This window comes from Mustela lutreola, chromosome 7 (assembly GCF_030435805.1).
Source record: "Mustela lutreola isolate mMusLut2 chromosome 7, mMusLut2.pri, whole genome shotgun sequence".
Lineage (NCBI taxonomy): Eukaryota > Metazoa > Chordata > Mammalia > Carnivora > Mustelidae > Mustela > Mustela lutreola.
Genome location: NC_081296.1, coordinates 125,730,747 through 125,755,917, shown reverse-complemented (window position 1 = coordinate 125,755,917; position 25,171 = coordinate 125,730,747). Strand labels below are relative to the sequence as shown.

The 25,171-nt window shown below is 41.1% G+C and overlaps 1 protein-coding gene across 32 annotated transcripts in view; it reads right to left on the bottom strand.

Moving 5' to 3' along the window:
- LOC131836781 (uncharacterized) overlaps positions 1–25,171 on the bottom strand; it is a 171,395-nt gene that overhangs the window by 126,969 nt on the left and 19,255 nt on the right. The window contains exon 6 of one of the 32 annotated variants that reach the window (XM_059182548.1): positions 11,100–25,170. The exons of the other annotated variants lie outside the window; for them this stretch is intronic. Coding sequence (XP_059038531.1) covers positions 24,981–25,170 — 190 coding nt within the window. The 3' untranslated portion in view covers positions 11,100–24,980. Of the gene's footprint in view, positions 1–11,099; position 25,171 lie in introns of those variants that run through there. 32 annotated transcript variants of the gene reach the window in all.

Sequence of the window (25,171 nt, the reverse complement as noted above, 5' to 3'; positions counted from 1 at the left end):
TATAAATAAAAAGCAATTTCTGTAGCCTAACACAGAACATCTACCAAAAGCCCACAGCAAACATCATATTTAAAGGTTAAAAGTGTCAAAAAAAAAATGGTGGCTTTTATTCAATACTGTATTGAAGGTAGTGGTGAGTGCAATAAAACAAGTAAAAGAAATACAAGATTTGAGGTTCCGAATCAAGGAAACAAAACAGACATTAATTGAAAGTAATATAATTATTTTCATAGAAAACTCCCTAAAATTCTACAAACAATTAGATTGAATAAGCAGGTTTAAAAAAGTTGAGGGATAAAAGAGCAACAGTTAAAAATGATTGCTTTTCTATACATCAGCAACAGAGAGAAAATATAATTTTAAAAACATAATTTCCAAGTGCAATAGGTAAGTAGGGGGAGACTGAGAGAGAGAGAGTCCTAGAAGCAGCTCTAAGAAAAATGTACACATCTTTAATGGAAAAAATATAAAATTTTATTGAAGGTATAAATAAATGGCCTACAGACTCAATGAAGTTCTAGTCAACAACCCAGTGGGCTTTCTCATGGAATTTGTGAAGCTGCTTCTAAAATTTACATACAAAAACAAAGGACCAGAGAGAAGCTGACACACAGGTAGGGAGACTTGCCTTACTAGAGGTCAGACTTTATAGTAACTAAGACAATGTGGGTTTACACAGATCATTAACTGCATAAGTAGAGTAGAATAAAGATCCTAGAAACAGATGGACCATTTAAAAGAACCATGATTTAAGCCAGCACAGACACTGTAGATCAAAGGGGAAGGAATAAATTAATCAATAAAAGGGAAAAAAGGAAATGTGATATATTATATAAACAAACAAGTTCTGATGGACAAAAGATAAGACATGAAGATAAAATGTGTACTATTTTTAGAAAATACTATACAGGGATTCATTACCTAGGTCCCACAGCCCGCCCCCCCGAGAATAGAATTCAGTATTCTATATATTCTATCATATTCTGTAACAGAATTGTGACCACAGATGGGGAAAAAATTGGTATTTATTTCCACTGACCTCTTATTAATTAGAGATCCAGTCAGGAACATAGACAACAGACCATAGCAATTGTGTGGTACCTGTATCTTGCCACTAAAAAGCTTCCATTTTCATATCCCATGATATTTATTGTAGGTATTGTAAAATATTATTTATGTCTGTCATAATATTTACAGCAGCTATTAGATTTTCTACTAAATCTCATTATTTAAAGCATAAAGGAGAAATGCATTTATGTCACAATTTTTTGTATTTTGATAACTACGTTTCAGTATCATTGGTTTTCTTTGTAATCTAATGAGTTTCATTTCATACATTTTAAAACATGCCAAAGTATCCATGGCATAAAAAAAATAGTTAAAAGCCCAAGCTATAGAAGTCTACCTATATAACCTCAGTATAAAGAAGAATTTCTTAAACAAAAATGTGAGCCATAAAAGAAAGGAGTGATAAATTTGACTAGATTAGAATTACAAACTTTTCCCATCAAGTATACCATAAAGAAACTAAAAGATATTCGTCAAAGTGGGAGAAGATATATGTCTTACCTATTTTTTTAAGCTTTATTTATTTGAGAGAGAGAGACAGAGAGAAAGCACATGCACACAGAAGAAGAGGGAGAAGCAGATTCCCCGCTGAGCAGGGAGCCAGATGTAGGGCTTAATCCCAGGACTGAAAGCAAATGCTTAATGGACTGAGCCTCTCAGGCGCCCTCTGCCTTACCTATTTAGCAAAAGATTGGTATCTAGTATGTCTAAAGTTCCCTACAAATTAACACATAAAAGGCAAACCAACTTTTTAATGGACAACACAATAAAAGACATTTCACAAAAGAGAACATAGTGACCACAAACATCTGAAAAGATGTTTCTCCTCAAAAAGCAAGGAAGTGTTCATTTAAAACAAGGACCTACCATTTTACACCCACATTGACCCAAGAGAATATAGAAAAGTATCTGGCAATACCAAGTGTTGACAAAGACATGGAGCCAAGGGCACATTTATGTGCTGCTAGTGGGAATATGAATTGATTCAACGACTTTGGAAAACACTTGGGCATTACCTTTCAGGTGGAGATGCACATACCCTATGATCCATTGATTCCACTCCCAGTTAAATGTCTGGAAAAACTTATACATGTGGACCAGGAGACGTATGGGTACAGACGTCATGGTGTAGTCATGGTTGGATACCATGCTCATGTGAAAAGGAAGGCATGGCAGCCACACTCTCAATACGTATGAACCTCAGCAACCTGATGTTGAGCAAAGAAAGCAAATTTTGGGGCACCTGGGTCAGTTAAGCATTCAACTCTTCATTTTGGCTCAGGTCATGATCTCAAGATCATGAGATCTAGCTCCCTGTCTGGCTCTGTGCTGGATGTGGAGCCTGCTTATGGTTCTCTCTCTCTCTATCTCTATCTCTCAGGACACCTGAGTGGCTCAGTTGGTTAAGCGACTGCCTTCAGCTCGGGTCATGATCTCGGCGTCCTGGGATCAAGTCCCTCATTGGGCTTCCTGCTCAGCGGGGAGCCTGCTTCTCCCTCTTCCACTCTCCCTGCTTGTGCTCTCTCTCTCTGTCAAATAAATTAATTAAATTTTTTAAAAGTTTTCTCTCTCTCTCTGAGCCTACAAGTGGTAGATCAGAAAGGAACAGAGACCATATACAGTAACAGTCACCTTACAGGCAATACAATGGCACTAAATTCATATCTCTCAGTAGTTACCCTGAATGTTAATGGGCTAAATGCCCCTGTCAAAAGACACAGGGTATCAGAATGGATAAAAAAACAAAACCCATCTATATGTTGCCTCCAAGAAACTCATTTTAAGCCCGAAGACACCTCCAGATTTAAAGTGAGGGGGTGGAAAAGAATTTACCATGCTAATGGACATCAGAAGAAAGCAGGAGTGGCAATCCTTATATCAGATCAATTAGATTTTAAGCCAAAGACTATAATAAGAGATGAGGAAGGACACTATATCATACTCAAAGGGTCTGTCCAACAAGAAGATCTAACAATTTTAAATATCTATGCCCCCAACGTGGGAGCAGCCAACTATATAAACCAATTAATAATAAAATCAAAGAAACACATCAACAACAATACAATAATAGTAGGGGACTTTAACACTCCCCTCACTGAAATGGACAGATAGATCATCCAAGCAAAAGATCAGCAAGGAAATAAAGGCCTTAAACAACACACTGGACCAGATGGATATCACAGATATATTCAGAACTTTTCATCCCAAAGCAACAGAATACACATTCTTCTCTAGTGCACATGGAACATTCTCCAGAATACATCACATCCTCGGTCCTAAATCAGGACTCAACCGGTATCAAAAGATTGGGATCATTCCCTGCATATTTTCAGACCACAATGCTCTGAAGCTAGAACTCAACCACAAAAGGAAGTTTGGAAAGAACCCAAATACATGGAGACTAAACAGCATCCCTCTAAAGAATGAATGGGTCAAACGGGAAATTAAAGAAGAATTGAAAAAAATCATGGAAACAAATGATAATGAAAATACAACGGTTCAAAATCTGTGGGACACAACAAAGGCAGTCCTGAGAGGAAAATATATAGCGGTACAAGCCTTTCTCAAGAAACAAGAAAGGTCTCAGGTACACAACCTAACCCTACACCTAAAGGAGCTGGAGAAAAAACAAGAAAGAAACCCTAAGCCCAGCAGGAGGAGAGAAATCATAAAGATCAGAGCAGAAATCAATGAAATAGAAACCAAAAAAAACAATAGAACAAATCAACGAAACTAGGAGCTGGTTCTTTGAAAGAATTAATAAAATTGATAAACCCCTGGCCCAACTTATCAAATAGAAAAGAGAAAGGACCCAAATAAATAAAATCATGAATGAAAGAGGAGAGATCACAACCAACACCAAAGAAATACAAACTATTATAAGAACATACTATGAGCAACTCTACGCCAACAAATTTGACAATCTGGAAGAAATGGATGCATTCCTAGAAACATATAAACTACCACAACTGAACCAGGAAGAAATAGAAAGCCTGAACAGACCCATAACCAGTAAGGAGATTGAAACAGTCATTAAAAATCTCCAAACAAACAAAAGTCCAGGGCCAGACGGCTTCCCGGGGGAATTCTACCAAACATTTAAAGAAGAACTAATTCCTATTCTCCTGAAACTGTTCCAAAAAATAGAAATGGAAGGAAAACTTCCAAACTCATTTTATGAGGCCAGCATCACCTTGATCCCAAAACCAGACAAGGATCCCATCAAAAAAGAGAGCTATAGACCAATATCCTTGATGAACACAGATGCGAAAATACTCAACAAAATACTAGCCAATAGGATTCAACAGTACATTAAAAAGATTATTCACCACGACCAAGTGGGATTTATTCCAGGGCTGCAAGGTTGGTTCAACATCCGCAAATCAGTCAATGTGATACAACACATCAATAAAAGAAAGAACAAGAACCATATGATACTCTCAATAGATGCTGAAAAAGCATTTGACAAAGTACAGCATCCCTTCTTGATCAAAACTCTTCAAAGTGTAGGGATAGAGGGCACATACCTCAATATCATCAAAGCCATCTATGAAAAACCCACCACAAATATCATTCTCAATGGAGAAAAACTGAAAGCTTTTCCGCTAAGGTCAGGAACACGGCAGGGATGTCCATTATCACCACTGCTATTCAACATCGTACTAGAGGTCCTAGCCTCAGCAATCAGACAACAAAAGGAAATTAAAGGCATCCAAATCGGCAAAGAAGAAGTCAAATTATCACTCTTCGCAGATGATAGGATACTATATGTGGAAAACCCAAAAGACTCCACTCCAAAACTGCTAGAACTTATACAGGAATTCAGTAAAGTGTCAGGATATAAAATCAATGCACAGAAATCAGTTGCATTTCTCTACACCAACAACAAGACAGAAGAAAGAGAAATTAAGGAGTCAATCCCATTTACAATTGCACCCCAAATCATAAGATACCTAGGAATAAACCTAACCAAAGAGGCACAGAATCTATACTCAGAAAACTATAAAGTACTCATGAAAGAAATTGAGGAAGACACAGAGAAATGGAAAAATGTTCCATGCTCCTGGATTGGAAGAATAAATATTGTGAAAATGTCTATGCTACCTAAAGCAATCTACACATTTAATGCAATTCCTATCAAAGTACCATCCATCTTTTTCAAAGAAATGGAACAAATAATTCTAAAATTTATATGGAACCAGAAAAGACCTTGAATAGCCAAAGGGATATTGAAAAAGAAAGCCAACGTTGGTGGCATCACAATTCCGGATTTCAAGCTCTATTACAAAGCTGTCATCATCAAGACAGCATGGTACTGGCACAAAAACAGACACATAGATCAATGGAACAGAATAGAGAGCCCAGAAATAGACCCTCAACTCTACAGTCAACTAATGTTCGATAAAGCAGGAAAGACTGTCCAATGGAAAAAAGACAGCCTCTTCAATAAATGGTGCTGGGAAAATTGGACAGCCACATGCAGAAAAATGAAATTGGACCATTTCCTTACACCAAACATGAAAATAGACTCAAAATGGATGAAGGACCTCAATGTGCTAAAGGAATCCATCAAAATCCTTGAGGAGAACACAGGCAGCAACCTCTTCGACCTCAGCCACAGCAACATCTTCCTAGGAACAATGCCAAAGGCAAGGGAAGCAAGGGCAAAAATGAACTATTGGGACTTCATCAAGATCAAAAGCTTTTGCACAGCAAAGGAAACAGTTAACAAAATCAAAAGACAACTGACAGAATGGGAGAAGATATTTGCAAACGACATATCAGATAAAGGACTAGTGTCCAGAATCTAAAAGAACTTAGCAAACTCAACACCCAAAGAACAAATAATCCAATCAAGAAATGGGCAGAGGACATGAACAGACATTTCTGCAAAGAAGACATCCAGATGGCCAACAGACACATGAATAAGTGCTCCATATCACTCGGCATCAGGGAAATACAAATCAAAATCACAATGAGATATCACCTCACACCAGTCAGAATGGCTAAAATCAATAAGTCAGGAAATGACAGATGCTGGCGAGGATGCGGAGAAAGGGGAACCCTCCTACAGTTGGTGGGAATGCAAGCTGGTGCAGCACTCTGGAAAACAGCATGGAGGTTCCTCAAAATGTTGAAAATAGAACTGCCCTATGACCCAGCAATTGCACTACTGGGTATTTACCCTAAAGATACAAATGTAGTGATCCAAAGGGGCATGTGCACCCGAATGTTTATAGCAGCAATGTCCACAATAGGCAAACTATGTGAAAGAACCTAGATGTCCATCAACAGATGAATGGATCAAGAAGATGTGATATATATATACACAATGGAATACTATGCAGCCATCAAAAGAAATGAAATCTTGCCATTTGCGACGACGTGGATGGAACTAGAGCGTATCATGCTTAGCGAAATAAGTCAAGCAGAGAAAGACAACTGTCATATGATCTCCCTGATATGAGGAAGTGGTGATGCAACATGGGGGCTTAAGTGGGTAAGAAGAATCAATGAAACAAGATGGAATTGGGAGGGAGACAAACCATAAGTGACTCTTAATCTCACAAAACAAACTGAGGGTTGCTGGGGGGAGGGGGGTTGGAAGAAGGGGGTGGGATTATAGACATTGGGGAGGGTATGTGCTTTGGTGAGTGCTGTGAAGTGTGTAAACCTGGTGATTCACAGACCTGTACCCTGGGGATAAAAATATATGTTTATAAAAAATAAAAAATAAAAATATATATATATAAATACTAAAGACAAAAAAAAATTCTCTCTCAAAAAAAAAAAAAGCAAATTTCAAGAAAAAGCGGACAGTGTGATTCCATTTATATGAAGTCCAAAAATAAGCAAAATGGACAATGTATTATTCAAGTATACACAGAAATGTATAAAATTATGCACGAAGACAAGGATGTATACATACAGGTTTGGGGAGTGTGTGCCCTTACTTAGAGGCAGGAGGCGGAGCCTTTGATATGTAGGAAGAGCCCATGGGTGTGTGTGTGTGTGTGTGTGTGTGCACAATTGTTTCTCTTATTTTCAATGAGCCAGTTCATTGTTAAAAACAAAAATTAAAACCCTGAAAACAGCACTTCCCTTTAACATGAAAGAAGACTGAATTAATGGAAAAGTTTGAACTATTCTTGGATAGGAAAAGCTAATATTATAAAAATGTCACTTGTCCCTCCCTTAGTTTATATATGTAATGGATTCTCACTAAAAATGTCAAAAGCTGGAAGGGGGTTGGGGGCTTGGGTGAGCCTGGTGGTGGCTCTTATGGAGGGCATGTATTACATGAACACCGGGTGTGGTGCCTAAACAATGAATTTTGGAATACTGAAAAAAAATTAAATTTTAAAGAAATGTCAAAACCTGGCTCTGCACCTTTTGGTTCCCAGAGGCTTTTTCCTGCATTCAACCCCGAGCAGACCCACCGGGATCTTCTCCCCGTATTCTGGGCCACACTTACCCCAGGTTGTAATTGACTTGTATAAATCTCCTCCTCTCCCTAGACTGTACCATCCTGAAGGTCAGCAACTATGTGTTCTTTGTTCAACCTGCGTATCAGTTCGTGTAATTACTATCTGGTGTATTAAGGTTGTTTATAAATATTTGTTAGGTAAACTACTTATTTCATCCAATCCCCTACACATTTCAAAAAGGGGGGTTTTATCATTTCTGTACGCAGATGAATTAAGGGAGGCCCAGGGAAGTTTGGTAACTTTCCCAGGGTCAGCCCAGCTGGTGACTCTCTCAGGCTTGGCAGGGGTACTGCTGAGCAGAAAGGAGGTGCCAAAGGGTGCCCACAGCTTCCTTCTGGGAGGCCACTTTTAAGTGGCCCGAGGTCAGAGGACTAGGACCCAGCAGATACAGAGTGGCAACTCCCCCACCTCTACTACAGAGGTCTCCACCCGACCAGACCCACAGAGCATTCCTTGGATACCTACTGTGGGCCCCAGGGCCAGCGTGAAGTAGTTCGTCTCACCCATCCCTCAGTGACCTCATGTGAGCGTGGCCTACTGCTCCCCACAAGCCTGCAGCTTTCCCAGTTCAGCATCCTGGGAAAGCTGTCAGTCCCAGGCAAACCGATGATAGCCAGTTACGACTTTTGTTGAGCCGGTAAACACACTAGCCATAAAGAGAGGGAAACCATTCAAATAATCTCAATTTAAGGACAAAGATGCTGGATTCCTTCCCAGGGCTGCTGCAATGATGACCCCAAACTCAGGATATAAAAGAAGGGAAATGTTCTCTCTCTTAGTTTTGGGGCCTGGAAGGTGAAATCAAAGTGTTGGCAGGACTCAGCTTCCTCTGAAGATTCTAGGGGAGAATCCTTCGTTTCTCTTCCAGCAATCCTTCTTGCTCCTTGGCTTACAGCCGCATCCCTACAATCTCTGCCTCTGTGGTCACGTGGCCCTCCTCCCGGTCTGTCTCCATGTCTGGATTCCCCTCTCCTTTTTCTCGCAAAGACACTTGCCATTGGATTCAGGGCCCACTACAGTCCAGGAGGACCTCGTCTGCACAGACCCTCATCTGAGAGTTTGGGGGGTCATGAATTGGGGAGGACACTATTCACCCCACTATGGATACTTAGATGGGGAAATTCACTTCCCAAGCTCATGGAGTGAGAAGGGGGTTCCAGCCCAGGCCAACTCTGTGTCTGTTCCCATGCTCTCTGTCACCACCCCGTCCTGCCTCTCAGTTGTCTCCATTTGTGGAATTGAATCAGAGTTTTATTACCTCCAAATTGCTGGGCACAAGCCTCCTAACAGCATTTCAGGGAGCAGGGCCCTGGAAATCTCATTTCTGCCAATCCAGGCCCTCAGGGAGCAGTGTGTTTTCACATTCCCCTCCAGATCCTTGGGACTGGTCTTCCAAAGGACAGCTCGTGGGTTTCGAGGGCTTTCCAGAGCACACTGTCCAGTCATTTTCGGGAAAACTGCTTACTTAATTGATGTTTAGTTGGGAACTTAGAAACATCATCCCAAGGAGGAGGCTCAGTTACAATATACTGAAAACAAACACACAAAAATTCAACAAAACATGCCCCTGTACTTCTTCTTTTGGGGCAATTCATTACTCCTTCACATTTGCCTAAAAACCCAAGTCCCATTTGTCTTCTGGATCGTTTTGGTCCCTTTGCTTGTTGAAGTTTGTATATTTCTTCCCCTGAGATGAATTCTCAACAACCCAACAGGGTTGGGTGACACCTTCCTTTGGGTGACAATTTACCATGTAAGGAGTGTCCCTGAGATCTGAACTCACCAAGGAAAAACTTCCATTTTATTTCAATAGTTTGCCTCTGTTTACTGCCAGGCTGTTTATCAGCTAAACAAAACTAGCAACTAGTTGTAATCAGTTTGCTTACTATTCTCTAAATGAAGCATGCCCGAGGGGCCACCACCAACCTCTGTCCCCTCCGCAGCCCACTTAGTGTCACCAAACTCATTTGTTACATATTGATCTGTTTTGTTATTATAGTTTTGTTATTGTCTCCTCTTCTCAACTAGAATGTTAGCTTCATGAGAACAGGGCTGTCTGGGTCTGTTGTGTTCCCTCCGAAACCCTGGTGGCTTAGAGAAGCAGCAGGCACCCAGCAAGTGCTTGGTAAATATCTACATAAAACAATGGTCTCTAAATTTTAATATAAACAACAAAATTTAATATTGAAATTTCTGGGGCACCTGGGTGGCTCAGTTGGTTAAGCATCTGACTCCTGGTTTCAGCTCAGGTCATGGTCTCAGGGTCGTGGGATCAAGCCCCAAATCAGGCTCCCGTGCTTGGTGCAGTCTGTTTGGGATTCTGGCTTTTCCTCTTCCTCTGCCCCACCCCTGCTTGTGTGTGCTCTAAATGAATAAATAAATAAAATCTTTAAAAATATTTATTTTTTAAAAATAAATTTTAAAATTAAAAAAAATTTTTAAATAAGTATTTTTTAAAAGATTTTATTTATTCATATGTCAGAGAGCAAAAGAACACAAGCAGGGGGAACAGCAGGCAGAGGGAGAAGAAGGCTCGCCACTGAACAAGGAGGCTGATGTGGGACTCGACCTCAGGACCCTGGGATCATGACCTGAGCCGAAGGCAGATAGATGCTCAACCAACAGAGCCACACAGGTGCCCCTTTAAAAAAAATATTTAAATATCATCTCTTTAATCTTCCAAGGAAGCCAAAGAATGCCTTTTTGCCTTTTTTTTTTTTTTTTTTTTTTTTTGTCCTCAAGGTCTTTGAGGTTTATGAGGACTCAGTCTGCCAAGGAAGAAACTTTGGCCATCAATATTTATATTAAAGGTTCTTAACTTTGTGGGGATGTGAACCTTTTGGAGCCTGATACAGATGATAAAATTTCTCCTCAGAAAAAGTGCCCATTTGGAGCATTTGGTGTAGAACTGAGGGGTGGGGTGGGACAGGCGTGTCCCCCAGTGCCTTCCTGTCTACCTCCCCAGCTCCGGTGTGCCGGCACCAGAGCAAAGGTCTGAAGAAGGTACAGATCATGCATCTGATCCATGCTCAGTCTTACACCAAGCGTATTCATTGCCTAAGGCTGGAACAAATGGCTCCAAATCTGGTGGCTTAAACCACAGAAATTTCTTCTCTTGCAATTCTTCAGAGTAGAAATCAGAGGTACTTCCTCCAGAGGTTCTGGGGAGAACCCTCTACTTGCCTCTTCCAGGCTCTGGGTCTCCTGGCATCCCTTAGCTTGTGGCCACATCTCCCCAATTCTGCCTCCTTGGTCACATGGTCTTCTCCTCCGTGGCAGTCAGATCTCCCTCTGCCCCCGTCTGACAAGAATACATGTTGTTGCATTTAGGGTTCACCCTGAAAATAGAGGGTGACCCTCTCCCCATTTCAACATCCTTCATGATCACTTCTATAAAGTCTCCACCCCCCCCTTTTTAACTGTTTAAGGTAACATGTATAGGTTCCAGGAATTACTATCAGATATTCATTCTTATTATCCCTGAAGGAGATCATTATTCAGTGTACTTCATCAAATAAAGAAGAATGAGGCATAAATCAGACACAGTTACCTGGGAATGTTCACTGTGTTTTGAATCTGGGTGTGACTACATTTCCAGTATTTAAAATAAGGAAGCCAGAGTGTGAAAGACTGACACCACCCGCCAGGCCCATGCTTCCTTCCCCTCTTCCTACCCCCATGCTTTGTTTAAAAGCCACAGGAGGAATTTCAGGTTGCCTGGGGACCAAACAAAAATAAGAGGGAGCAGGCAGATTTGTTTAAGGGGCTCTCCAAGCAAATGTGTCCACTCCTGTCAATATGAGGGTGAAAGCCAGCTTGTCCCGATGCACTGGTGCCCAGTTCCATTGTAAGTTAACAGTATTCCCCACCTTCTCGGGGCCCCTAAAGCAGTGCCAGAAATAGTCTACCTGCAGTAAACTTTGCAGTCATTTAAGAAGAGAAATGGGATTTAGAGCCATCGCTCTAAGGCTGTAGGAGGAGCCCAAGCAGACTGATGGCGAGAACTCCAGCAGGCGCTCTCCCACGGCCACGTGCTGATTGAAATCACCAAGAGAGCATCAGCAATCTGGAGAGTCACGTGTCTTTTTCCCTTCTTGGCAAGTTAATGTGGCCTGATATTTGTCTCAAGTCCACCTAGTCTTTTAAATATGTGTATTATGTCATTTTATCCAGCAGGTATGACAAGTGTCCTATATCCCAAGTTCCTCCGAGCAGCAAAGCAGATAACTTTTGGTTCTCTTCTACATACACACAACAGAACTTTCCAGAAGGCTCGCTGGCTGCACACACTGTGTCTGGCACCGATGTCTGACAAACAGGAAACAGACCCTGCGCTCAAGGATCTCCGTAGCCCGGAGCAGGAAGGCTGGGGTATGGCATGTGACTTTTCCAGGTGCTTGGAAAAGTTATAGTCTTCAGGCCGAGAGCAACAGGTACTAACTACCCTATATTCTAGAGAGAGCTGCCTCTCTGGGAGTTACTGAAATGTGTAGCCTGTCCTAAACTGGCAACCCCACTGCCCTCCTTCAACCTATAGCAAACAAGAGCAGACACTTGAGGGAAGGAAATAATTGGATATGGTAGAATATTGCTCCCCCAAAGTCCTGATCCCCAGAACCACCTGTGTACATGTCCCTTTACCTGGCAAAAAAAAATAAAAAATAAAAATAAAAAAAATAAAAAGACACTTGACAGAAGTGATCAAGGTTAAAGACTATGGCAAGAGAAGATTATTCTGGATCTTTCCAGGGGGCGGGGGAGTGCTGAATGAATGTGTGCTGTTCTAAGCTACTCAGTTTTTGTAATATATTAAAGCAGAAGTAGAAACAAATATGGGGTATTTGTACGAGAAAGGAGCATTTTCAATTTGGGGGCATCTCCCAGCTGGGGCCCCAAGAGAACAGCTCCTGGAGACTAGGGGGGCTTTGAGAAGGGAGCTAGAGAAACCTGACAAGCTGTGAGACTTGAAGGCCTGTCCCACTGGCACAAGGTCAGGAAGACAGCTCCTCAGAGAATGTGAGGTATCCCCTCAAGTCTGGGTGACATGAACATGGAGTCGGGTATCTCCCAATCAGCTGCAGGACAGTGAAGGCAGGAGACTTGCCCAAGCTTCCTGCAAGGACAGAGAGAATATGTGGAGGGCCACAGTGGAAGGAGGGCCCAGAGAGCCCCATGGAAGGACCTTCCCAAAGCCTCCTGCCAAGTGAAGGGCTTTCATTCTAAAGATCTTGTGAGTGCAGGGGAGGTGAGCCCCAAAACAACGGGGGCTTGCTGGAGGTCAGAGAGAGGGTGTATCGATCACAGAGTTGGGGAATTCTCTGAGGCATTCACAAATGGGCAGTATGAGGGAGGGCCTGCCATGCACTTCTCAAGAACACCAACCCTGTCCCTCAGGTGACCTTCCCCGTTTCCAACCCTGGACAAAGCAGCAGAAGGCAGGGAAGGAGTAGTGAAGCAACTAGGAAGAGTGAGCCCAGCCCTGTCCCTGTCCCCACCGTAGCCTCCAGCCACTGGCCTGGACTGGGAGGAGAGCTCCATGACACTAGATGGGAGGCTGAAATTTTGATCTCTGCTGGACAGTCCATTTCAGTACCCCCACATAGAACTGTTCTCACAGTGCCTGAAAAGCTGTGAGGCAGGGAGAGACCACAGAGCATGGTGGGTGGCAGTGCAGCATGGTGGGGGGAGAGAGTGGAGTTGTGTCCTCTTATATCCACTGAGCTCAGCCTGGTGAATAACCTGGTTTTTCAACAACCTAACACAGCTGGCATCACAATGGATGTATCTTGACATCTTCAGGAGACCAAGTAGAGAGTTATCTAGACTTCAATGCTCTCAGTATATTAAAAAGAAGAAGAAGAAGATGTCAAAAGAGGTTATAAAATCTGTGGGATGTTTCAAATATTGCTTTTAACAAATTAATGACTTTAACCAAAAATATAGTACAATAGGATTGTGTCTATCGTGACATAATCGCTGTTCATTATTTGAAAATAACCATGAAACTATAGCACACATTGGCCAGTGTAGGTTGGGGGATGAGATACGTTCAGAGGCCCACGATAAATCTTGCTTTTCAATGTGGTCAGTACATTATCCTGAGGATGTCTCTGTGTACACATGCATCTTTTGAAAGACAGCATCAGGAGTCTGAACATGAGATTATTTCTGGATGTGTGGCCCAGGTCAAATGACCCTCCGTTCCCTCACCAGGAATAGCCATCGGAGGGACAGGAGAGTTAAGGAAAATGTCCGCAGACTGAAGATCTCTAAAGTGGGTGTTGAGAAATTAGGATGACTCTATCAGTGAGGAAGGGTATTCAGAGATGAAGGTCAGTGATGCAAAGACACAGAAGCCTGGGTGTTTGAAGAATGGCTGGCACAGTGGCGGTGCTGTGGAGGAAAGCTGGGGCCAGAATGAAGGGGTAAAGGCTCTTGGTGGTAAAGGGCCTTGACTGTTGAGCTAGGGACTTGGGACTTGGTCCTGGGGACCAGAGAAAGCCCAGAGAGGCTTGAAAGCAGGGAAGGGGCAGGATCAGATCTGTTGTAGAAGGTGACTCTGAGAGAAGGCTGGAGGCTGATGGAGAAGAGGTGAGGCCTGACCCTGGAGAGAAGCAGCCAGATAAGAAGGTGGGATAGGTCAGGGCTCTATAGCCAGACTCTGCTTAGGGATGAGGAGGGATCCAATGTGACCTTGAGCTCCCATTTAGGAGGCTGAGAAATACCACTGACCGTGACCTGGACTAAGAAATCAGGATGGGATAGATAATGAGTTCAACTATAGATATTTTAGATGTCTCTGTCCAGTGTGAGTTACCTGCAGAGAGCATCCATGGAGGAGGTCCCCAGTGCCCTAGTCCCTTCTTGTTTCTTGAGATTCTGCAGCCACAGGGGCTGGTGGAAGGACAATCATTTCCTTCTCCACTTAGTCCTGGCTGGGGGTAAGTGTCGATTGGACATGGCGAAGGGGAGAAGAGAGAAACAGCCTGGGACTGTTTCTCTCCTAAAGTGTTTAAAACAAACCCAAAATTTATTTTCAAAGACCACTTAGTTGAATCTAGAAGAAAAATATGCATGTGTATTGACTACAAATATATATGTATATATATTTCTTATGAAATGATTGTAGTTTTAGCTCTTCAAAAATAATCACCTTGGTGCCACGCTTAAGCCACCTGTCCTGACCATGAGCTTCAGGAAGAGATGGTGGGCAGGAAGGAAGAGAGGCTGCTATTTGTCTCACCACCTGCACATGACATACATCTGTACACACCCAGATGGTGAGACAAGAGTATGTTAAGAATGGTGACCTGGGTGGTAGGACATCAGGTAGTTTTAACTTGCTCCTTGATATTTTATATACAATTAGGACTTTTCTAATGAACATATTTTTCTTAAAAAAAAAAAAAGAAATAAAAAGCATCTGAATTGGCAAAGAGGAAGTCAAACTCTTCACTCTTTGCAGATGACATGATACTTTATGTGGAAAACCCAAAGACTCCACTCCAAAACTGCTAGAACTTGTACAGGAATTCAATAAAGTATCAGGATGTAAAATCAATGCACAGAAATCAGTTGCACTTCTAAACACCAACAATAGGACAGAAGAAAGAGAAATTTAGGCATCGATCCCATTTGCAATTGCACCCCAAACCAAAAGATACCTAGGAATAAATCTAATTAAAGAAGCTGTACTCAGAAAACTACAGAATACTTATGAAAGAAATTGAGGAAGACAGAGAGAAATGGAAAAACGTTCCATGCTCATGGATTGGAAGAAAAAAAAATATTGCAAAAATGTCTATGCTACCCAGAGCAACCTACACATTTAATGCAATCCCTATCAAAATACCATCAACCTTAATAATAAAAAATTAAAAATTAAAAAAAAATACCATCAACCTTTTTCAAAGAAATTGAACAAATAATCCTAAAATTTATATGACACAAGAAAAGATCCAGAATAGCCAGATGATTGTTGAAAAAGAAAACCAAAGCTGGTGGCATCACAATTCCAGACCTCCAGCTCTATTACAAAGCTGTCATCATCAAGACAGTATGGTACTGGCACAAAAACAGACACAAAGATCAATGGAACAGAATAGAGAGCCCAGAAATGGATCCTCAGCTCTATGGTCAACTAATCTTCGACAAAGCAGGAAAGAATGTCCGATGGAAAAAAGACAGCCTCTTCAATAAATGATGTTGGGAAAATTGGAAAGCCACATGGAAAAAAATGAAATTGGACCATTTCCTTACACTACACATGAAAACAGGCTCAAAATGGATGAAGGACCTCAATTTGAGAAAGGAATTCATCAAAATCCTTGAGGAGAACACAGGCAGCAACCTCTTTGACCTCAGCTGCAGCAACTTCTTCCTAGGAATATCGCCAAAGACAAGGGAAGCAAGGGCAAAAATGAACTATTTGGAAGTTCATCAAGATCAAAAGCTTTTGCACAACAAAAAAACAGTCAACGAAACCAAAAGACAAGGACAGAATGGGAGAAGATATTTGCAAATGACATATCAGATAAAGGGCTAGAATCCAAAATCTATAAAGAACTTGCCAAACTCAACACCCAAAGAATAAATAATCCAGTCAAGAAATGGGCAGAGGACATGAACAGACATTTCTGCAAAGAAGACATCCAAACGTCCAACAAACACATGAAAAAGTGCTCAACATCACCTAGAATCAGGGAAATACAAATCAAAACCCCAGTGAGATATCACCTCACACCAGTCAGAATGGCTAAAATTAACCAGTCAAGAAATGACAGTTGTTTGCAAGGATGCGGAGAAAGGGGAACCCTCCTACACTGTTGATGAGAATACAAGCTGGTGCAGCCACTCTGGAAAACAGCATGAAGGTTCTTCCAAAAGTTGAAAATAGAGCTACCCTACGACCCAGCAATTGCGCTACTGGGTACTTACTCTAAAGATACAAATGTCGCGATCTGAAGGGGCACATGCACCCCTGTGTTTATAGCAGCAATGTCCACAGTAGCCAAACTCTGGAAAAAGACTAGATGCCCATCCACAGATGAATGAATAAAGAAGATGTGATACACACACACACACACACACACACACACACACACACACACACACAGGAATACTATGCAGCCATCAACAATGAAATCTTGCCATTTGCAATGATGTGGATGGAACTAGAGGGTATTATGCTAAGCGAAATAAGTCAATCAGAGAGACAATTATCATATGTTCTCACTGATATGAGGAATTTGAGAAATAAGACAGTGGGTCATAGGGGAAGGGAGGGAAAAATGAAACAAGACGAAACCAGAAAGGGAGACAAACCATAAGAGACTCTCAATCTCAGGAAACAAACTGAGAGTTGCTGGAGGGGAAGGGTTGGGAGGGCTGGGGTGGCTGGGTGATGGATATTGGGGAGGGTATGTGCTATGGTGAGTGCTGTGAAATGTGTAAGACTGATGAGTTCACAGGCCTGTATCCCCAAAACAAATAATACATTATGTGTTAGTTTTTTTAAAATAAAGGGAAAAAAAGTAAGGGAGGTGTGGAGGCAGCAAAGCTGGGGAGCACCAAGCTTGCTTATCTATCTGTGGGAATTCTGGCGGGGCAACGGAGCAACACAAGAAGCTGGAAGATTAAACACCCATCGAACCAACGATTTTCCTTCTAAGAACGCATTGGAGGAAACACTCTTCATCCTACTACAATACAATAGTCACATTCCTGAGTTTATAAAAATTGCTTTATTAAAGAAGTTGTTTCTATGATTTCAAAGAAAAAGGAGGTGGATAGGGACTCAATTCACATTCACAGTAAAAAAGCTTTTTTTTTTTTTTCCTGTAGGAAGTTTGGTAATAAAGTGCATTTTAACTCTATGTGTGTTTTTTATTAATGCAAAAGGAGTGGTTGATATAAACTGACAAGAATTCTGAAATCACGGAGCAAATCTAAACAGAACACAGATGATCAAAATAATTCTGTTTCTAGACCACTTTTGCTCAAACCCCGTTGCATGCTGGAATCACTGGGGAGCTTTGTAAAAATACTGAAGTCAGAGCCCCACACCCAAAGGGTTCTTACTGAGCTGATCTGGAGTGGGGCCGGACTGCAGTATTTTTAAAACACATCCCCAGGCAATTTTAATGTGCAGCCAGAGTTAAGAACCACCAGACCATTAAAATAAATTGCCAAAAAGCATATCATTCATAACCATCTTCAAAAAAATGCAATGCCAACCAAGCAAGCAGTGCTCAGAGTTACTGTGTTCCTATGCTGCCCACTCACCAGATTCTCTTTCTTCTAATTTTTATCAGAATATACTATCTGTACAGAAATACGCATGTATCATAAGCAGATAGCTCAATGCATTTTTTTTCCTAGAGAGAGAAAGAGTGAGTGGGGTGGGGAGGGGCAAAAGGAAGAGGGAGAGAGAGAATCTCAAGGAATCTCAAGGAGTCTCAAGGAGGCTTCATGCCCAATGCAGAGCCCCAACACGGGGCTCCATCTCAAGACCCCAAGATCATGACCTGAACTGAAATCAAGAGTCAGACATCCAGCTGACTGAGCCACCCAGGTGTCCCTCGATGTATTTTTACCAGCTGGACATATCCACGTCACCAGCACCCAAACCAAGAAACAGAACATTACCAGCACTCTAGAAGCTCCCTTGTTCATTCTAAATTGTCCCACAGCTTTTTCCCTTATGTGTTTGATACTACTTCTCTCTAGGCATTTGAGTTATAATCACTATAGATCCCTATGATGCAAAGGAATTTCCTTAATTCATCTATCAGATTCTATCTAATTTGAATTACGAAAACTATATAAGAGGAAATAGTTATGAACAAGTATTTAGCCATAAGAAGTTTATTGCCAACTGTTTATAATAGAAAGGGCCATGTGGAAACATACAAGTACATATCTGATCACAGGATTCAATTAAACAAATTAGCTAACCTCCATATGAGACTGACCAGTTTGTATGCAATAGCATCAATAAGATAGAATAAAGAGGGGCCTTCCACAAAAGAGTTTGTTTTTCCCAGAAGAACGCTAGAATAGGACAGTTACAGACTGAGTTGTGTCCCCCCAACCCCAGTTCATATGTCAGAGTCCTAACCCCAGTATCTCAGAATGTGACACTATTTAGAGATGGTGTGTTTAAAGAGGTGATTAAGTTAAAATGAAGCTGTTAGGATGGTCTAACTCAATAGGACTGGTGTCCTTGTAAGAAGAGACTAGGACATAAACAAGCAGAGGGAAGATCAAGCAAAGACATAGAGGTCATCTGCAAGTTCTGGAAAAAAGCCACAGAAGAAACAACCTTGCTGACACCATCATCTTGGCCATATATCTAGCCTCTAGAACTCTGAGAAAAGGAATTTCTGTTGTGTGAGAACACACCCAATATGTGATATTTGTTCCACACTCCAGCAAATCAATACAAACACCAAGACTAGAAGCAGCAGATGGAAGAAGAAGATGGGCAATGGGAGGGTGACCAGAGTACTTTGGGGCTTCTGATAAAATGAGAAGACTCTCAGAGGAGTCTCTTGGCCTGAATAGCTGAGCAGTGCCCCAGCCATCCATGGCCATGGCAGTGGACGGGAGACCTCATGCTCACACACAAACCCTTGCATCTGCTTCTCCCTTGCTCTGCACATGGGAGAGCCAGGTTTCTCTCCTAAGAACCTCTAGGCATGGCCAAGTAAAGAGGGATTCTCAGGTGGGCTGAGAAATCCACTCTAGCCAGAGCAATATGGATGAGTAGATGCTAAAAATTGCCAATACTTTCAGAAAAATTAACAGAATGAAATAGAAGCACCAACTCCCCTCCAGAATTTACACCTGAAGAAACAGAATTCATGCAATGGAGAAGAGGAAGAAGGAAGAAAGGAAGGAAGGAAAGAAAGAAAGAAAGGCTTTTTAATAAATATAATTAATATCTTCAGAAACAGTTGAGACAGCTGCCTATTCAGACAGATAGGTATATAGATAGATAAACAGATAGACAGACAAACAGACAAAACTTCTAAGTAGTTCTTCTAAGTAGTCCTTCTAAGTAAAAGGATTCTTGGAGACTAAAATCTTGATTAACAAAAACTAAAGCCCGATAGAAGATATAATTTCCAACCATCAGCTTTCTTTCTTTCTCTCTTTTTTTAATTCACCCATCCTAAATGGGTTTCCTAAATGAAAAAGTCTGACAGTTTCTAAGGTTTGTGAAGATGCAGGGAGTCACAAATTCTCAAAGGGTGCTACAGGAATACATAACAAGCATGCCATCTTGTAGATCATCTTTGGAGAAGAATTTAACAGTTTTTCTAATAAATCAAAAATGTGTATATCATTTGATGCAGCAGTTCCTTCTCTGAGTATAAACCTTAGAGGAACTCTCACACATGTACAAGTAGATGAACATATGTGTTTTCTGAAGTGTTGTTTCTAAAAGCAAAAAAACTCAGAAACAGCTGAAATATCTATCACTAGAGGAATGAATAAATGCATTGCACATATTCCTACAAAGGTCTATTACATGGTAGTTAAAATGAATGCACTAGATACCCAACAACTTAAATAAAATTTCCAAAACTTATTGTTGAGTGAAAAAAACTACAGAAAGGTAAATCCAGTGTGACACTATCTTAAAATGTTAAAACAAAATAAAAACAAAGCAAAACCAAAACCAAGAAGCTAGGAAAGACTGAAGGGTGATGGTGGAATATATATGTAAACACATAATGCTATGGTAATAATTGCTCTGGGAAAGATGAAGGAGTGGAGAGAAGAATAAATTAGTAGGGAGAGGAATAAACTGCAATTTTTTATCAGTAATATTTTATTAGAAAGGAACAAGAGCAAATATGACAAGACATTAATATTTATTGTTTCTGAGTGATGGGTCCATGGGTGTTTGTTATGTTATCTTCTGTAATTTTCCATGGCTTGCAACATTTTCAAATGAAAAAATCCCCACCAGTGATGGACTGATAAATAAAATGCATACAAATGAAGAGTGCGTTGACAAACTGGAATGTTAAAACAAGCAAACTACCCAATACATAGTGCAAAATTCCAGCCATTGAAATGTGGGAGATAGAAAAGTGAATATTAAAACAAAACAAAAAAACAGAAACAAAAACAAAAAACCCAGAACCATAGTGCACCTGGCTAGCTCTGTCAGTGGAGTGTGCTAGTCTTGATCTTGGGGTTGTAAGTTCAGGCCCCACATTTTGTGTAGAGGTTACTTGAAAATAAAAAATCTTAAAACAACAACAAAAACAACAGCAACAAAGAAACAGAACCAGGAGTTCCAATCTCTGTCTTAAAAATATCCAGAAAGAAAATGGATAGAGAAAATAATAAAAAAATTACACACAAAAAATTCAAATCTAAAGAGGTTCTTAAGTCTTCATACTAAAAGAATCCACAAAGTATTGAAAAGAAACACAAGAGAGGAGTGTAGAGGATTTGGCCCTGGGCATACTAGTAAAATTTCCATGAATAAAGAAAACCAATCCCAAAGAAGAAGAAGAAAAAAATCCCAATAGTTTAACTTCAAAGGAAGAACAAAAGGACATCAAACTTCTCAAGGGTAATAAGTATAAAATTCCATAAGATGTAGTGCCATAAATGTCTGTAGAAAAAAAAATGTTGAATCTAGAGTTCTATACCCAAGCAAAAAATTATTTAAGTACAAAATAGAAACAATTTTAGAAGAACAAGGACTCAGAAAGTTTCTTTCCACAAGTGCTTTCTGAAAGATTCTCTAGGGGATGCACTCCACCAATAGGAAAAATGAATCCAAAAAAGAGGAAGATAGGTTTCAAGTCAAGGAAGTGTGGTTTTAAATGTGTAAAAGCAGTAAAGTCCAAATGACCATCAAAAACATGGCCACAAAGTTTAATGAACTGTTAAGAAAAAACTCTCTGTTTTGAAATCAAAAGATTTCAACAAAGCTTGGGAATGGGTGAAAGGAGACTAAATGGAGGTGAGGGTTCGGGGCGGGGGGGAGGGGAGACACAATGAAGTATCAAGGTCTAACCTTTTTTTGAGAGACAGAGGGAGAGCATTCAGGGAGGAGTAGAGAGAATCCCAAGCAGACTCCCCACTGAGCTTAGAGCCTGACACAGGGCTGCATCATCACAACTGTGAGATCATGACCTGAGCCAAAATCACAAGCCAGGTGCTTAACCAACTGAACCACCCAGGTGCGCCGCAAGGTCTAATCTTCTAAATGGCAGTAGGTCATAGATAATGATGGGCTCTCAACACTGGTGGAAATATATACAGTCAAATATGCTGAGTGTAAAAAAAAAAAAATGCTTGAAGAGAAGAAAAAATACAAACAGAATGTATATTTAGCAAAATTCTAATGAATAAAAAGGAAAAAAAGAGAAAATAGCCAATTTATTATAGCTTGACCCTTCTGATCCTCAAAGTGAGAAGCAAATGCTCAAATCCGGAGTGATTCTACAACAGTTACTCAGGCTTGATTTTAATCACCCAGCAGCTGTGTCTATAGTAACTGAAAGAGGAAACCCCTAAGCCATTGGTTCTCAGGGTCACAAAAATAGTCTTTCAGAGCTTCTAACTCAGTAAATCAAGGGTGGGGCCCAAGAATTTGCATTTCTAAGAAGTTTCTGGATAATGCCCATGCTATGGTCTATGGACCACACCATCGTCGAGGTGTCCTGCCTGTAGTGAATGAATCACACACATCGATTGTCATTGCTCACTGATTTTCCTCTTAAGGAGGAAGTTCTCAAATAGCACATTTCTGGGACACAGTGGAGGGAAGGCCTGTTCCATCTGCTCCTGATAAACAAAAAGAGGTCATATTTTTATTCAGAAGAATATCAAGGCAGCCTGTTGCTGATGAAGGAAGTCTTGAAGTCATTATTTGATAGAGAGAGCGATCACATGGGGGGGGGTGTGCAGTGGGAGGGGGATGGGGGAGCAGGCTCCCTGCTGAGCAAAGAGCCCCATGCAGGGCTTGATCCTGAGATCATGACCTGAGCTGAAGGCAGAGACTTAACTCACTGAGCCACTCAGGTGTCCCTTAAAGTAACTTTTTAAAAGTCAGATAAAAGGAAGAGGGGGCTGCTGCCAAAGCCAGGTGACCCAAGTGGAAATACTGGTTGAACATGCCTGGGAACATCCTTCTCTTACTCTAGGTAGGCATAAAACAAACATTCTCTGACATTCATATGTGTATTTCATAAGGCATTAAAAAAAATAAAATCTGAGGTCGTCAATTGTATTAGAATTCTTTGTTTTGATTTTTTAAAAAACTAAATTTAAATGGATTTAACAACAACAACAACAAGTTATTGGTTCCTGTAATTCAAATTCCAAGGGTTAACTAGCTTCAAGCATAACTAAATCCAGGGGTTCAACTGATGCTATCAGAGCTCCACTTCTCTCTTTGCTCTGTTCTTCTCTGTGAGGGCTTCACTCTTTCGTGGGCATTTACCATTGGCAGCCCTTGGGAGTAGGTAACTTAAACTTGCTTTTATAGCCAGGAATCCCCCCAAGGAAAAGAGCTCCTCCACATCACCCACAAGAATTCCAGGTTGGGCTCCCATTGGCCCGTCTGCAATCAGGTGCTTATTATCATTGAACCAATCAGGGCCCAGGAGGACTACTCTGATTGGCCAGTTCAAGGGGGTGTGCCCAGCCCCACCTAAAGCAGAATTGCAGAGAGTGGGGGAGGGGTGGCTCAACAAAGGAACCTTGTTACCTACAGAAAGAAGCAAGCCAGGAAGGAGCAAGCAGGCAAAAGCAATAGGTAAGCCCAGGGCTGTTTTTATCTTGTCAGATTAACAATGCATTAAAAAACAAGATAAATAAAATAAAATTACTATGTAATTTAAAGATCATTTCCTAAGGGAAAGCCAATTTTAACCATGAAAGAAAACACAAAAGCAACAAAAGTATCCAGGTAAAAAGCTCTCTTTTCTTTAAATAAAGGTAGCTTTAAGCAAAACTCAATCCATTGTCCTGTTTTTATAAAAATTTCGCTTAGATAATGCGTTTACTTTCCATGCTACTAACTCCCGCCCTCCAATAAGCGCTGTGCCTAGGGGCCACAAAAATTTTTTAATTTCTTTTAAAATCAGAATAAAAATGATTATTATTATGAATACACAATAAAGAAGACAAGCTATGCCACATTCCTCTTTATGCCAATGCACTCATACAATATAATTTTATTTTATTTTATTTTAATTCTTTTATGGAGGAAAAAGGCCCATGAACACAAATGTGCCATGAGCCCAGGAAAGTTCTAATTTCCCAAAAGCCCTTCCCCAAATTTCTGAAGGTAAGTGTCATGTTCTGTCATCTCCCAAAAATGTCAGCTCTGCAGTCGCATTCACTAGCCAATGTGTTACCTTCTTCTAGGAAAGAGAGTCTTAAGCCACTTGGAATGATTGCTTCCTTAAAAGACTTAATGGAGGCAGGGGGCGGGGGCGGGGCAGCTCCTGGGAGGTGATGCGGGTGGGAGGGAGGCTTGGTGTGTGCAGAAGGGAATCACCTAACACCCCTGTTCACTACATTCATCTCCCATCGAGTATCTACAATTTCCCTTGCTACTGGAAAGTAAAGCATTGCTATGAAAGCAACACTATGAAAGCTTTCCTGATACCTTAGCACGCATCTTCGTAAGGATGCACAAAACTCAGATGCTCACAGACATAGTTCAAAGCTCTGGTGGTTTGATGCTGGGCTGCTAAGTGTACTTTGAGGGGAAGGAGCTGAGAGGCAAAACAAATATTGAACGATTTTTGCTTTTTGCCTTTTTTCATAAAAGTAGTTCTCCTCTTTGGATTCCTTCCAGGTAATGAAAACAGGTACTGATGGCAATCTTTTGTAAAAGCAAAATGACATAATGTGAACTTTAGAAAAGTGGGGTAGACCTGTATATTTTATTCATTGATATTTACCTCTGTGCCAGGCACAGGGCTAAGAGTGTGTCTATGCCTCTCGAGTTGGATTGCTCTAACACTCGATGACCAGCCAAGGGATTTAAGGAGAGCTAACTCCGAGAGTCACGTAGAAGAGAAGAGAAACTTGAACACAGGCCTACCTAAACCCAAAGCCATGATCTTAAATGCTATAATACACTCCTTCTGACTTTCCTAAAGTCCTAGTTTCCGTGTTCTTCCTGAAATGGAAAAAGGAGCTAATGGTAGATGGGGTGGGGAGACCCTTCTTCCCGTGCCCAGTGTCCTCAGCCTTCTACCACATTGGTGCATTTCACAGGGAAGAACAAACTTCTTCATAAAACAATTAGTCATAAAGCCGAAATTTCCTACGCTCACAGCCTTATTATTTCCATGTATCTTTTTTATCCTTTTACCTATGATTTAATTTTTCTGTCTAGCGACTCTACAGCAAACGCCCATTAGCACCGAAAGCCGTCTACCCACTCCGATGAGCTTGACTCATGCTCCATATGTGCCCCACTTTATCCACGTGGCTCCCGGCGCTCACATGTTCCTCCAGGTCTCCTCGGCAGGCCTGCGGGCCGCTGGCGGTGGTATCCTGAATTCCCCTTCTCTCAGTACCACCGCCGACACCACCCCCTTCCCTGCTCACAGCACTCAGTCTGC